The sequence below is a fragment of the Anser brachyrhynchus genome (assembly GCF_964034855.1).
Source record: "Anser brachyrhynchus genome assembly, chromosome: 2".
Classification (NCBI taxonomy): domain Eukaryota; kingdom Metazoa; phylum Chordata; class Aves; order Anseriformes; family Anatidae; genus Anser; species Anser brachyrhynchus.
This window is the reverse complement of record NC_137695.1, coordinates 95,882,170-95,897,489: the sequence shown is the minus strand read 5'-3', so window position 1 is coordinate 95,897,489 and position 15,320 is coordinate 95,882,170. Positions and strand designations below refer to the sequence as shown.

At 42.6% G+C, this 15,320-nt stretch overlaps 1 protein-coding gene across 2 annotated transcripts in view; it reads left to right on the top strand.

The window, feature by feature from the left end:
• The window catches only part of ANKS6 (ankyrin repeat and sterile alpha motif domain containing 6), a 49,480-nt gene extending 41,238 nt beyond the window's left edge, over positions 1-8,242 (top strand). For both annotated transcript variants that reach the window (XM_080580426.1, XM_080580425.1), the window contains one exon: positions 7,471-8,242. In XM_080580426.1, coding sequence (XP_080436552.1) covers positions 7,471-7,520 — 50 coding nt within the window. In that variant the 3' untranslated portion in view covers positions 7,521-8,242. The remainder of the gene's footprint in view (positions 1-7,470) is intronic.
• Positions 8,243-15,320: the final 7,078 nt, after the last annotated feature.

Genomic DNA, 15,320 nt, shown 5'->3' with positions numbered 1-15,320 from the left:
AGATATCTGACATTATTCTTCAGTCTTTTTTTTTTTTTTTTTTTACATTGAAGACTTTTATAGGCTGTTTAAGCATTCCCTTTGCTATAGTTGTTCTATCCTCATTTCATTTTCTACTATATCCTTTCAGACTTGAAGATACCGTAAAATATTCAAGATGTAGGCATACCATTAATTTACACGATACAGTCATTGTTTTTCAGATGTGTTCTCTGTTTTCAGTTCTCTTGCCCTTTCCTAGTTATTTCTAGTACTTTGCTTTTTTGGCTACAATAGAAGACTGAATCGATCCTTATTGGAACTGTGTGTTACAACCCGGATCATCTACTGAGTGTGAGCTCAGAGCTTACCATTTTATATAATATGCCTTGCTTCATATTAGTTCATTCTTATCTTCACCAAGTTTTGTCTGCCATACTGTCTGGTCACTGATGTCTCATTAAGTCCTTTTGCCAGATTTCTGTTTGCCTTTGTTTTTATTTACATGGATAACGTAAGAAAACTTCTTGTTTGAATCTACATGCCCTTTTCCAAATCATATGTTGAATATCCTGAGTCCTTGTGCAGAACTCTGGGAAATGCTACTGGTGAATCTTTCCACTATGGAAAATTATTACTTACTCCCACCTTCTGTCCTCTGCCTTCTAACCTGTTAAGTTATCCACACAAGATACATTTTTACCCTGTGGCTTCTTTGTTGTCTTAAGAACCAGCCTTGGATCTTGTGAAATGCCTTTGAAAACTGCACACATCAAGTGGATCTCTTTTGTCTACAAGATTGTTGGTACCTTCAAAGAATTCCATTAGGTTGATGAGGAAATTCTTTTCCACAAAGTTTCAAATGTTCACTATTTCAGTTGTTATAGTTCATACTAATCTGCCTCTTACTACTGTCGTGTCTGTGATTGATGTTTCCCTGGAACCCTTAGAAAGATGAACATCAATTCTCATCAATTCTCAGTTACCTGGCAATTTAAACAAGAAACTGCACACTGTACTCAGCAGTTCAGCTGCTTAACCATTAAGTTCCTCTAGAACTTGTGACTTAGCGATTTGTTATTATTTGCTTTGTGCATTTGTTTCGTAACCTTTTTAACCAATACTTCAGGTTAAAATACCTTGGAATGAGTCCCACTCTTATTACACTCTAATCATTGGATGGCATCGTGGCATCTGTAACAGGCTGCCTCGTCTGATGTGTTTGAAAAATATGTGAAATTTTTATGCTTTTTGCGTGGTCCACAACCACCGGTTTCTCTAGAACTCTTCCTAGGAGCCTTTCTGGGCACTTTGTGTCTGAACACCATTAGCAAGAAAACCACCTGATGATTCTCCCTTCCAGAAAGCTAGATGTAGCTCATAGGATAATAGTAATATCCTGCTCTTCCAACTGTGTCAGTGTCACTGTTTCATACCTATCACTGTGATTTGCTCAATATGTGGAGTAATTTTAAAAGCTCAGTACCTAAAATGAATTGGCTGCAAGTATAGCTTTGCCTTTATGAAGTTTCCAGCCTTTAGGGATGTAAAGAAGATAATGAAATGAGATTTGAACTTAAGGCTCAGAAATGAAAAAGCGGGGGAAAAGAAACTAATTTCTCACTTTCTGGGAATGTAGCTTATAATTCTGGGAAGTCTGCAGACTGGCTACCATCACCAAACTCATGACTGTCTACAACTTCCCCACGCTTCCCACATCAGCAGCTTCATTTTTCCAGTTAGCTTCAGTTCCCCAGGAAACACCCCGTTCCCGATGCCTGAGCTCAGCACCTCTGCTGCTGCCCCTGGCTTAGGAGCTCATCAAACCTGCTTCAAGATATTAGGCAGAAGAAAAAGAAAAACATCTATGTGAACATTTCGAGGATGAAAAAGAGAAGAGCAGTAATTATTTACATTTATACCTCTAAGAAAGCATTAGACGGAAAAAACAATAAGCAGAAAAAGTAAAAGCAATACCATCAGAAATAAAGGCATGATCATATAACTGATTTCACACAACAGGCTTGTTTAGAGAAGATACTGCAGTTTCTTCTTGATGTTTTTTTGGCAGTTCAAACTCAATTGCTAGTTTGTTGCATCTTCAGCTACCTCCTGGTTGAGCAGCTCCTTCTGAGGTCATTGCTTCTGAACTCTCTATGATATTCGCTGCAAGAACTAGCAGAAAAAAGAGGGTTTATAATCTTTGGAAAAAAGGGCAGGCCACTGAGGAGGACTACAAGGATGTAGCGAGGCTGTGCAGGGAGAAAATTAGAAAGGCCAAAGCTCATCTGGAGCTCAATCTGGCTACTGCCGTTAAAGACAACAAAAAATCCTTTTACAAATACATCAACGCGAAACGGAGGACTAGGGAGAATCTCCATCCTTTACTGGATGCGAGGGGAAACCTAGTTACTAAGGATGAGGAAAAGGCTGAGGTGCTTAATGCCGCCTTTGCCTCAGTCTTTAGCGGCAATACCGGTTGTACTCCGGACACCCAGTGCCCTGAGCTGGTGGAAGGGGATGGGGAGCTGGATGTGGCCTTGGCTATCCATGAGGAAATGGTTGGCGACCTGCTACGGAGCTTGGATGTGCGCAAGTCGATGGGGCCGGATGGGATCCACCCAAGGGTACTGAGAGAACTGGCGGAGGAGCTGGCTGAGCCGCTTTCCATCATTTATCGGCAGTCCTGGCTATCGGGGGAGGTCCCGGTTGACTGGCGGCTAGCCAATGTGACGCCTATCTATAAGAAGGGCCGCAGGGCAGACCCGGGGAACTATAGGCCTGTCAGTTTGACCTCAGTGCCGGGGAAGCTCATGGAGCAGATTATCTTGAGGGTCATCACGCGGCACTTGCAGGGCAAGCAGGCGATCAGGCCCAGTCAGCATGGGTTTATGAAAGGCAGGTCCTGCTTGACGAACCTGATCTCCTTCTATGACCAAGTGACGCGCTTGGTGGATGAGGGAAAGGCTGTGGACGTGGTCTACCTTGACCTCAGTAAGGCTTTTGACACCGTTCCCCACAACATCCTCCTCAAGAAACTGGCTGCTCGGGGCTTGGACTGGCGTACGCTTCGCTGGGTTAGAAACTGGCTGGATGGCAGGGCCCAGAGAGTTGTGGTGAATGGAGTCAAATCTGGTTGGAGGCCGGTCACTAGTGGAGTCCCCCAGGGCTCGGTACTGGGGCCGGTCCTCTTTAATATCTTTTTCGATGATCTGGATGAGGGCGTCCAGTGCACCCTCAGTAAGTTTGCAGATGACACCAAGCTAAGTGCGTGTGTCGATCTGCTCGAGGGCAGGAAGGCTCTGCAGGAGGATCTGGATAGGCTGGAGCGATGGGCTGAGGCCAACTGCATGAAGTTCAACAAGGCCAAGTGCCGGGTCCTGCACCTGGGCTGCAACAACCCCAAGCAGAGCTACAGGCTGGGAGATGAGTGGCTGGAAAGCTGCCTGGCCGAGAAGGACCTGGGAGTATTGGTGGATAGTCGGCTGAATATGAGCCAGCAGTGTGCCCAGGTGGCCAAGAAGGCCAACGGCATCCTGGCCTGTATAAGAAGCAGTGTGGCCAGCAGGTCGAGGGAAGTGATTGTGCCCCTGTACTCGGCTCTGGTGAGGCCGCACCTCGAGTACTGTGTTCAGTTTTGGGCCCCTCGCTACAGGAAGGACATGGACGTGCTCGAGCGAGTCCAGAGAAGGGCGACCAAGCTTGTGAGGGGTCTGGAGAACAAGTCTTACGAGGAGCGGCTGAGGGAGCTGGGCTTGTTCAGCCTGGAGAAGAGGAGGCTCAGGGGCGACCTCATCGCTCTCTACAGTTACCTGAAAGGAGGCTGTAGAGAGGTGGGGGTTGGTCTATTCTCCCACGTGCCTGGTGACAGGACGAGGGGGAATGGGCTAAAGTTGCGACAGGGGAGTTTTAGGTTGGATGTTAGGAAGTATTTCTTTACCGAAAGGGTTATTAAGCATTGGAACGGGCTGCCCAGGGAGGTGGTGGAGTCACCATCCCTGGAGGTCTTTAAAAGACGTTTAGATGTAGAGCTTAGGGATATGGTTTAGTGGAGTACTTAGTGTTAGGTCGGAGGTTGGACTCGATGATCTTGAGGTCTCTTCCAACCTAGAGAAATCTGTGAATCTGTGAATCTGTGAATCTGTGAAAAGTTGTCAACTGTATGTTAGATTTTGGCAGCTGAGTTACTTCAGTTACAGTAAGGTTCACCGTGGGAAGAGAGATTACTTTGTATATCAGGTTCTGTGTCACCCCTGGGGCTGGCAGTGAGATGATTCTTCTTTGCAGAAAACAGTAGGCTTTGACATACATTTGTTTTCTGTCAGAAGGATGTTGAGACATCATTCTGACACCCAGCAGGTCGAGGGAAGTGATTGTGCCCCTGTACTCGGCTCTGGTGAGGCCGCACCTCGAGTACTGTGTTCAGTTTTGGGCCCCTCGCTACAGGAAGGACATGGATGTGCTCGAGCGAGTCCAGAGAAGGGCGACCAAGCTTGTGAGGGGTCTGGAGAACAAGTCTTACGAGGAGCGGCTGAGGGAGCTGGGCTTGTTCAGCCTGGAGAAGAGGAGGCTCAGGGGCGACCTCATCGCTCTCTACAGTTACCTGAAAGGAGGCTGTAGAGAGGTGGGGGTTGGTCTGTTCTCCCACGTGCCTGGTGACAGGACGAGGGGGAATGGGCGAAAGTTGCGACAGGGGAGTTTTAGGTTGGATGTTAGGAAGTACTTCTTTACCGAAAGGGTTATTAAGCATTGGAACGGGCTGCCCAGGGAGGTGGTGGAGTCACCATCCCTGGAGGTCTTTAAAAGACGTTTAGATGTAGAGCTTAGGGATATGGTTTAGTGGAGTACTTAGTGTTAGGTCGGAGGTTGGACTCGATGATCTTGAGGTCTCTTCCAACCTAGAGAAATCTGTGAATCTGTGAATCTGTGAGACCACTTCCTTCTTGGCTGCTGCCAATGATACTAGGTTAGGCTGTATGTCCGGGCTGTGAGAGCTCTGTATTTAAATTCTTACCTGAACTGCATAAGACAAATGACTGCTCTACCTGTAAGTAATGCAGTGGCTACTGGACCCATAAGCTGTTAGGATATGGGGCACTGCAGTTCTTCTCCCTGTTCTGAACAGGCGAAACAGAACTCGCACAGAGAACGTTGCCTTTGTCTCTTTTTTAGGGGAAATGATTTGGTAACCTTCAGAAAATTCTGTTGGTACAAATTAATTGCAAGTGTGAATGTCATGTTGTTTTTGACACTTTGGTAGTTTCCAAGGGGAAAAAAAATTATCTTGGAAAATTGCCAAAGTGTTCTAGTCACCCTGTTCCTGACAACAGGAAGTACTAGGAAGATAGAGCTTTTTTATAACCCAGTGAACTGTGTCAAAAAAAGCCCTCATAGAATTAGCTTGCTGCTTCATCTTTTAAATTTAGAGCAGGTGACCAGCCCATGGAAGCATGTGAAAAGATGACTGCTCTGAGAAACAAAACATTCTGCTTTGGTCTGTACTCTGACTTCACTGAAACAGCAAGCAGCAGCACAAAGTCTGGATTTAAGAAATGATGCTATCCCAGCAAGTGTTTATGTTTGTACTTCAAGGCAACCTTTTGGCTTATGTGATTCTGGTAAAGAAGCAAATCAGACTTTTTGGATACCTAGTTGCCAGGACTAATTGCATACGAGTTCGATCAAGATCTGTTCAGTCATCAAGCAGTTAATTAAGAGGTTGAACATAGCTGGCACGGGTCTGCAGGTTCACTGAAAGAAATAACATCAATGGAGGGAGAGCTGCATCTCAATACAAACTTGCCAAATCGGAAACAAAAAGATGAAAAAAGCTCATTATATTGGTGGGAAAAAAAGCAAAAAGGAGCGAAATAACTGAATCTAAAATGATTTTATAGAATCATAGGATCATAGAATGGCTTGGGTTGGAAGGGACCTTAAAGATCATCCAGTTCCACCCCCCCCTGCCATGGGCAGGGACACCTCCCACCAGACCAGGTTGCCCAAAGCCCCATCCAGCCTGGCTTTGAACACCTCCAGAGCTGGGGCATCCACAGCTTCTCTGGGCAACCTGTGCCAGTGCCTTACCACCCTCTGAACAAAGAATTTCCTCCTAAGAACTAATCTAAATTGGCCCTCTTTTAGTTTAAAACCATTCCCCCTTGTACTGCTGTTGTCTACCCAAGCAAAAAGTTGCTCTCCATGTTTTTTTATAAGTATTTAAGTATTGGAAAGCGACCCTGGAGCCTTCTCTTCTTCAGGCTGAACATGCCCAGCTCTCTCAGCCTTTCTTCATAGGAGAATTTTGATTTCTTCCTGAAAAGTAGAAATAGGATTTCTTTCCTAAAAGTAGAAATAAAATTCTGTGTGCTAGTTAAAAAAAATTCATGTAAGGAACTGTTAAATTTCAGCTCTCTGATGAAAAATGGAAATAGCTCATGGAGTTCCCTTGTCAAAGTCTGAGACTTGTAACAGAATTTGTCACTACAAAAATGACATGCAAAAGAAATCCAAGGTCTAGCTCCAAGGTTTATATTCTAAAGGACACCATTTTCTTCTTTTCCTAGGGCATTTTTAACCTCATTTCGGGGGGGGGGGTTGGGGGGGAGGAGTTTGCTGAATGTAACTGCCAGTTAGCTTAGTTTGCCTTCTAATATCAAATTTATCGAAATACTTGGAAGAAAAAAATGAGCCTCACCACTTGCTGTAGACTTCTAGCTGCCCTCCCTCACCTAAATGTAATGCTGTTCTCATAGCAGGCAGGAAGAAAAGGGAATGCTCTGACATTGGGCAGTGGTACTGAACAAAGGGAGGGTTTAGGTACCGGAAGAATAAGTTGAATGTTCTGCAGATACACGTTAGATGAAGAAAAACTATGCCTATGATGAAAAAGGAATATGGTGCCATTCAATCTGATTAATATTAATTTTTTGCAGTAATTCTGATCTTCCAGTTTCTCTTTACCTAATATTTTATGTTGCATATTGATACATACTTACACATATATACCTGCAGATAAAGGTATAGGTATTTAAAAAGATGTGAAAGAATAAAGTAGAAGAGAGCAGGGAGGGATTTGTGTATTTGCTTTCCACTTCTGAATTCAGAGTCAAAAATATCAAATAGAAATTATCCAGAGGAGAGAGTTAGAGAGATTGCAGAGTAAGAAGTAAAAATAAGAGCAAAACCAGTATAGACTTGCAAATGGAAAGGTGCACACTGAGAAAAGAGAGATACTGGAAAGGTTCATGGCAGCAGATGACCTTTTCGCCCCTGGTTTTGACTTTTCATATGTTCTCCATACAGGAGAGGGCTTAAGATGAGTAAAGTGAATTTACAGGGTCAAGTTTTTGGAGTCTGGTGTAACAACGAGATAAGGAAATACAAACCTGTTTGTGGTAATTGTGGAATTAGTCTGTCTTCTTCGAGTAAAGCTGTGAGTCTTGCTGGCTGTAGGTTATCAGATTTTATTCTTATTCTTTTATTTTACAGCACCTGGCTGCTCTATAAAACCCCAAGAAGCTATTGCTCCTAAGAGGTAGCTACTGGAAAAAAAAGGATTTTGTTCTTATGGTGAAGTCTGGGATCTGGCTGAGTCAATCCAAGTGTACAAAGGAAAATTTGAAACATTAGTCCTAACTGCACCTGTACAGAACTTTCTGAAGTAATGTCGATTATAATTCCCATTCCACAAAGCATCAAAGCAAGTAATGAAAAGATTGCTTTTGTAGTTCAACTTACGAGTTGAATTGTTCAAGGCTTCGGTGGTTTGGACTTGAGAAGAACAAAGAGAAGCAGGAAGAATGAATGGCCATATAAGATTGATGTTTTCATCCTACTTTTTAGTGCCTATAGATGAAGAACCCATAGGAAGCCTATCTGGGCACAGTCAAGAAGAACAGAAGCATGGAAGAAGTCATGAAAATTACCATGAATTATGAGAGCCTCTACATGTAGAAATATATAGCTGAATATACCACTGTTGGCTGAATACAGACAAGAGTCCAAGTTGAAAATACAGTGGTTTCATGAGGAGGAGTCTAAAGGAAAAGCAATGCTGCATTCTTCAGTAACTAAAATACACTTTATCTACTCAATATTAAGAGGTTAGAGCAGCAGTAAAAGTAAACACAAAATACCTATTTGTAAAAATAGCACTTTATTTAAGGAACTGCATAATCTGTCACTGATATTTAAACATAAATAGTATTAAAGTATTTTATATTGTTGATCTGTTGTTTTGAGAATAAAACCATTTAACTGATGTTGTCTGGGTTTTCTGAACAGTAACACCAGCAGATTTTCAAAGTATGTTTTTTTTTTTTAACTTTTATGTTTGAAAGGATTAGTATAGTAATTTTCTGCTTAATACATTTTTTTAATTGAGCAATTGCAATACAAGTAATCAGAAACCTCTGATACTATTTTTTTATCTGTCTGAAATCTTACAAATCCATTACTTGACCACTGGTTTAAGTCATTGTGAGCCAGGGGGTACTTAATGCAGGAAAAATCCAAAAGATCTTAGAGCTCCAATGCAGAGGAGTGATTTCAAATAATTCTCTATGCATCTAAAAATTCTGCCTTTCTCCTTCTCACTGTTCTGGTGTTAGTGGAGTTTGGCAAAAATAGGGATAGAAGTGCGCATAGTGACAAATAGAGGCAACAGCAGCAGTGAAAGGAGCGAAGCCCCTGCTATCTCTCAGCTTGCCTCAGGTTTGGCAGCTGATTTTGAGATGGCTTCATTGATTCAGCCACCTGAGGGAAGGCTCCAAGGTACCAACAGCAGCCAGTAGAGCAGCTGAGCTGTAACAGGTAGCAACCACTGAATACTGCTCATTTGGCTTTTTTGTTTCTTTGGGTTTATTTACAGTAAAAATGTCGCAATAACTTTCAGAAGTTAAACCTTTTTAAAAATATGCATGTAAAGTAACTGTCGAATGAATTAGCTAGGAAGGGAGGCATTTTTCTTAACTAGAAACAGTCTATTATGGTTAGGAGTTTAGAGGAATATAGGGTGAAAGGTGTGATGCTGTACCTTTGTGGAGACTTTACTGAAGGAAAATATAGTAAGGAATAAAGGTGGAAAGAAAAAGAAGAGGACAGCCTTGGTGAAGTATGTCAGCCATAATCGTGTAAAAATGTAATCTGCCTTTGAAAACAGGTGTAAGGAACAGAAATAATCTGCAAAAAAGAAGTGCTTTCCTCGGTTGCATGTTCAACAAGAGCTACTGGTCCTGGTAAGTTATGCCAGCCCTCAGTGTTGATTTCGTGGCTTGCTAAGAGGTTCTTCTTTGCGAAATGTTTTACTGCTGCTTCAGTCCAAATGCCCAAGGACTAATTGTACAGCTGTGCCACATTGGAGCTGACCTTGAACACAGCCCAACCCTGAGGAGGAGGAGAAGAGGTTATAAAGGGGCAAGGCAGAAAAAGCTGGTTACCAGCTGGTTATGATCATCAAGGGCTGTTATTGCCCTGAGGCCCTTGGTGGTCATTCTATTGCCATTTCCAATGTTAACAGTACAGCTAGGTTTGAAATAACAATACACTGTGCAGAGAGTTAGCTCAAGCCAGCTAACAGGGAAACCCGAAGGTGAGAGGACTTCAGCAATTCGTGTTCCGAGCTTGCCGACCGTATTCTTTAAAAGGAGAAATACTCACCTGCAATAAACTGAGCTGGGGGGAGTTCTTTGTTTTAAAACGTGGCTGGTGGAGGTCCCTTTTCCAAAGGGTATTGAATGGCAGCTTAAAGGTTGGAAGATGCATTCTTTCTGCAGTCTGAGGGTTTAAGTTAAAATATACCACTGCCCAGAAGGCTGCAGTAATCTCAAGGCTATATGGCAAGGTTTATTTCTCTAGCTGAATCCTCTCTGTGCAGAAAATAATTCAGAATTCACCAGGTGTGCCCCTATAAGGCATGAAAGGGAAAGAATTAAGATTTACTTTCCCTGTGACCAAGGATATAAACAGCATAAATTTGGGAACGTGAGGGAAAACGTTCAAAGAATGAGCAGCAAAGAGATTTAAAGAGAACACAAGCCTAACAAAGGAGATTGGAGCAGAAGTGTAGGTTCTTTGTCTACGCAACAGGTAGAAAAGCTTTCTAAGCTTTCTTATGCTATCCCATCCAGAAGTCTCAGTATCTAAAGAGTTAGCTTTATTAATACAGGAACAAAAATGTGCGTTTTTAGAGTTTGGGGACTTTCCGTATCTTGTGCTGCACTTATTTCTTAAAAGGTGGTCTGTTCCTTCTGCCTGAGTCATTTGCAATTCTAAGTGGAGGAACAAGGAGTTATGTTTGAGACCAACACCTACACCTCTGTGTCTATGACATGTAGCTGTATAAACTCTGTTGCGGTCAGCAGAGGTCTAGTGAGTACAGCCACTGGAACCTCAGACACCAGTTTCTAAGCAGCCTAGCCCAGGAGCTTGATTCAGCTGTCCAGACATCTGCTGGCACTTGCATGCCCAGGGGTATCCAAAGCAAGCGTACAGGGTGCCAGACAGGATGCAAAATGAAGGTTACGACCTGTTTGTTGGCTGCAGGCACTCACTCGGACAAAGAGACCATTCGGAGACTAAGCCTATCACTTCACTGACCTGTCCTGACATGTCAAAAGTGAAAAGCTGTTTCCCATTTGCTGTTTACTCTCTGTGTCCTCCTTTTTAGTTTAAATGAAAATCTTGGCTAGCAAAATTTGGACTGCTTACGTGATAATGAATGATAATACCTTCTGAGATTTGTAGAATTAAACATTAGAGGTAAAAGTTTAGTCCGCAATTATGAACTTGATAAACCTGTAGTTGATAACCCTAGGATGTCTTATTTTACAGAGGAGTACTGCTATTTTACAGGAAGCTCTTATGGAATTTCATTTTCATTATTCTACACTTTGAGCATTAATCAAGATCAAAATTTAAATAGAGGTATTTCAATATTTGGAAATGATTTAAGCAGTCATCTGTAGTATTTTTCATGCTTCAGCAAGTGCCTCAGAAGCCAGGTGCCTTCTCAAGGGAACAACTTTGGTTTCCAGAGTGAAGGGGGAACATAAAAGTTCTCACAAACAGATATCCTTAATACTAAGATCGTCTGAGTTTAGAACTGCTTGGCTTGTCTGACTCTGACACTAATAGCCCCAAACTTGCCACCTCTAGATTTTATTTTATTTTATTTCAAAGCCTTCCTGGCAGTACATTTAGTGGGAACAAGCTTTGTCCATTAAATCCGAAACAACTTGTGCTTTATTTAAAGCTCATTTGGAATACTTAATTTCCAGTCTTTCAGAAGTTTGTATTATTGAAATAAACTGTTAATGCAGTGTCCTCCTTAAAGCGTGCGTACAACACTCAAAATAGGTCTGCCTGGTCTTGAGAGTGCCGTATCATGTCAGGAGAGTGAATTGGGGCACAGTTCTTGAAGGTGATTAAACAGGTAAAGGTGAATGTAGGAAAACGGGCCTATTCAAGGCACTTACTTATAAGTAGTCTGAAAGAGTTCTGTGTTAATGCATATACTTGATATGTGGCTCCAAGTTCTTGTTTTTAGTAAGCCTGAGCTATTTGTAACACCACAGAATCAGTGGCCTCCAATCAGCTGGAGCAGAGACTTCCGTTTTGCTGAGCTGCAGAACAAAATCACTTTGCAGTAAAGTGCAATGGATTTGATCACTATGGGCCTGCTTTCAGCTCTTCTCAACAGATTAATGTATGAATTCCATAAGTAAATTTTTCATGTATGTTTTTTCCAAGTCACTCTCTGCTGCCAGTTTGTCCACAGAAGGGGAAGATGGATTAAAAGGACAACAGATTGAAAAACACCAGAGAAGCAAAGGTAGTATTTTGATGGGGATTCAGGATCTGTCTCTCCTTTAGACCGTTTTTTGAATAGTCAGACTTCATAGTCAGACTGCGGTTCACTTTCTTCACCATCTCAGGACTCCAAAGCGTTCACACTTTTTATCACAGACTTGCTCTTGTTCCTTTGCTCACAGTGTAACAGACAGCATCGTTCTCTGGGCTGGTAAATCAAGAGGTCCATCCTGCAGACCTTCCAGCAGTCCAAGCCACAGAAGGCAAAACACAGCCCCAATTTACAGATGTTCTCAATACCTTGTATCATTTATCTCCTATCATGCATTTTAATTGCTAACTTAGTGTACGTGTCATGCACACACACAAACTGTAGTCCTTAACAATGCCACAGGTTTATTTCACAGAATCACAGACTCGCTGAGGCTGGAAGGGGTCTTTGGAGATCATCGTGGCCACCACCCTGCTCTAGCTGGTTGTCTGGGGTCATATCCATTCAGGTTTTGAATATATCCACAGATTGAGACCCCACAACTTGTCTGGGCAACCTGTTACGGTGTGTTCGGCCATACTGTCAATCAAAAAGTTTTTTTTTTTCTTACACTTAATCAGAATTTCTTGTGCTTCAGTTTGTGCCCATTTCCTCTTGTCCTGTCACTAAGCACCACTGAGAAGAATCTCTCTGTGTCATCTTTACTCCCACCCATCAACTATTTTTACACATTGATAAGATCCCTCCTCATCCTTCTCTTCTCCAGGCTAAACAGCCCCATCTCACTCAACCTCTCTTCCTATGATGCTCCAATCCATTCATCATCTCAGTGACCCTATGCTGGATTTGCTCCATGATGTCCACGTCCTTGTTGTACTGGGGAGCCCAGGTCTGCCTAGACCACTCCAGATGTGCTCTCAATGGTGCTGAACTGTGGGGAACAATCACCTCACTCCTGCAGGTGGCACTCCTAACGCAGCCCAGGACAGTATCGACCTTCTTTGCCACAAGGGCACATTGCTGGCTCATTTTAACTTGGTGTCCACCAGGACCCCCAGGGCCCTTTCTGCAACGCTGCATTCCAGTCATCTGCACACAGCTTGTACAGGCGTATGGAGTTATTCCTCCCAACGACTTTGCATTCCCCTGTGTTGAACTTGATGGGATTTCTCTCTGCTCAGTTCTCCAGCCTGTTGAGGTCCCTTCAGATGGCATCATCTGGGTTATGAATAAAAAGACTAAACAGTATTGAACTGAGTACTGACCCCTGGGTACATCACTCTTGACTGGTCTCCAGCTGGACTTTGTGAAGCTGATCACAACCCTCTGAACCTGGTCATTTGTACAGTTTTCACTTCTCTTCACTGTCTATTTATGCAGCCCATACGTCATCAATTTCTCTTTGAAGATGTTGTGGGAGGTAGTGATGAAAGTCTTACTAAAGCTGAGGAAAATAAGGTCCAATCTCTTTCTCATCCACTGAGCCAAACATTTTACCATAGAAAGCTGTCAGGTTGGTCAGACATGACTTCCCCTTTGTAAATCCATGCTGACTACTCCTGAGCACCTCCTTGTTTTAAAATATATGGAGATGATTACCGGGATTATTTTCTCTATCATGTTCCCCATCATCAAGGTGAGGCTGGATCCTCTTCCCTGACTTTCTTGAAGATAAGCATGGCTTTTTCCAGTCCTCAGGAACCTTACACAATTTCTATGACCTTTCAAAGGTCATTGAGAGTTGTCTTGCGATGACACCAGCCAGCTCCCTTGGTACTTGTGAGTGTATCCCACCAGGTCCCACGGACACGTGTATATCAGACATCTCTGGGAATACCACATAAGGATGTTTTGTGGTCTTGATGCCTGCCTCAGCCAGTACCATGGGTGTTCTGCATACCTTGCTGATTGTCTTTTGGTGGTTTATAGACATCCTCTTTTGCAGTGCACTTCATAGTAGTTTTTCAGTTGTGTTCCAAGCATCCCATCATTTCAGTTGCATCACCATTGCATCCACAGTTCCCATTCTTTGGGCTTGCTGTGTTACTTTTTTAGACTACACAGTGATCCACCAGCTTTGGGGTCTTCCTCCCATTTCCTGGGACAAAGTCAGTGAACGTGTTACAGCCAACCTTTACCAGCATTTTCTCTGTGTGTGTTAACGTTCAAGCAAGCTCAGCATCATCATGAAGTGGGTGAGGATATACTCTAAAATGCTGATACCTTGGTGGGCTCTGAATAGTCTGAGAAAAAATGTAGTACATACTGAAGAGCACAATACCCTATTGCTTCCGTTATCACTCTTGACACTCACCACATTGAGGAGTACAATAAAGAAAAATAATAACTCAAATTAATGCAGAGTTAGGAAACAAGTTATTAGATTTAGAAACAGATAGCAAACCTGAAACAATTGAATGTGTCTTGTTGGTTTAGCCAGAGGTGTTTTCCTAGGTTTCATCCGGATAACAGACTGACTAATAGTATGATTCAGCCAGCCAGCCAGCGGACTTGGGTCCAATTCTCAAGCAAGCCAATTTCTCCAGGTGCTGTTTTCCACACAGCACTAATTACTTGCAGACAAGCTCTTCCTTATTTCCTCCCCCTGAGAAGAGATGCACCTTCTGAAGTATCCTGAGACTTTAACCTTGATAATCAACTAAGGGTATTGACTTCTAACATTCTTACTGACACTTTGTTGTTCACAGTTGGAGGACAATGAGGACCTCAGATTAGGCAGTGCCCTTGTGACAGCTGATGGATGTAATGTGTTTTCTGATGGTGTTGCTTAAACCTAATAATCATTTTATACTTTTGCCAAAATGCTTGCTGAGAAGTTCTAACAAAAACGAAATGTTCTTTTGTACTTTCCAGTAAATAAGTGATAAAGTCAAGAGCCAAATATTGGCTTAATTTGTACTGATGTAACTCCATCAGCTTCAGGCCACCCTGGATTTATATGCATAGAAGAGTGACAGTCTGGGCTGAGATAATTTAGAAACTCACTATTTTGGATTGCATCACGTCTGTGCAAGCACAATGTGTAAACAAGGAGACAGTAGGCATGTTCTGAGTCAAGTAGCTGAAGAAGTTGTGTTCCTTTAGACATCAATTTAATTTGTTGGAGCTCATCTTCCTGTTGGCATTCACTCTACCATTGTTTAGCATCTTGGAAGGCCCTGCCACTCTCTGATCTGATAAGCAGCAGCTTGATAAAACAAGTATTACAAATGTTAATAGTTGGCTTGTTTTACATTGCCTTTCTTTTCTGTCAGCTACCATAAAGAGCAATTCATGTGGGCAATTCATATGAAAGGAACAAAAGAAAACTAACAAAAAACACCAAAAAAAACCCTCTGTCTTTGCTGGATACAGCAACAAAACCAAGAAACTGATTTAGCCTGTTTGTTATGTGGGGATTTGCAAAAGCCTTGTCATATATTGGCCATGATCGATCTATGGGTGTATATTTTAATTTGGGAAAACTGTGCATAAACATAGTGTGGCTAACACCTTCTTTAACTCCTGGAGACAATGT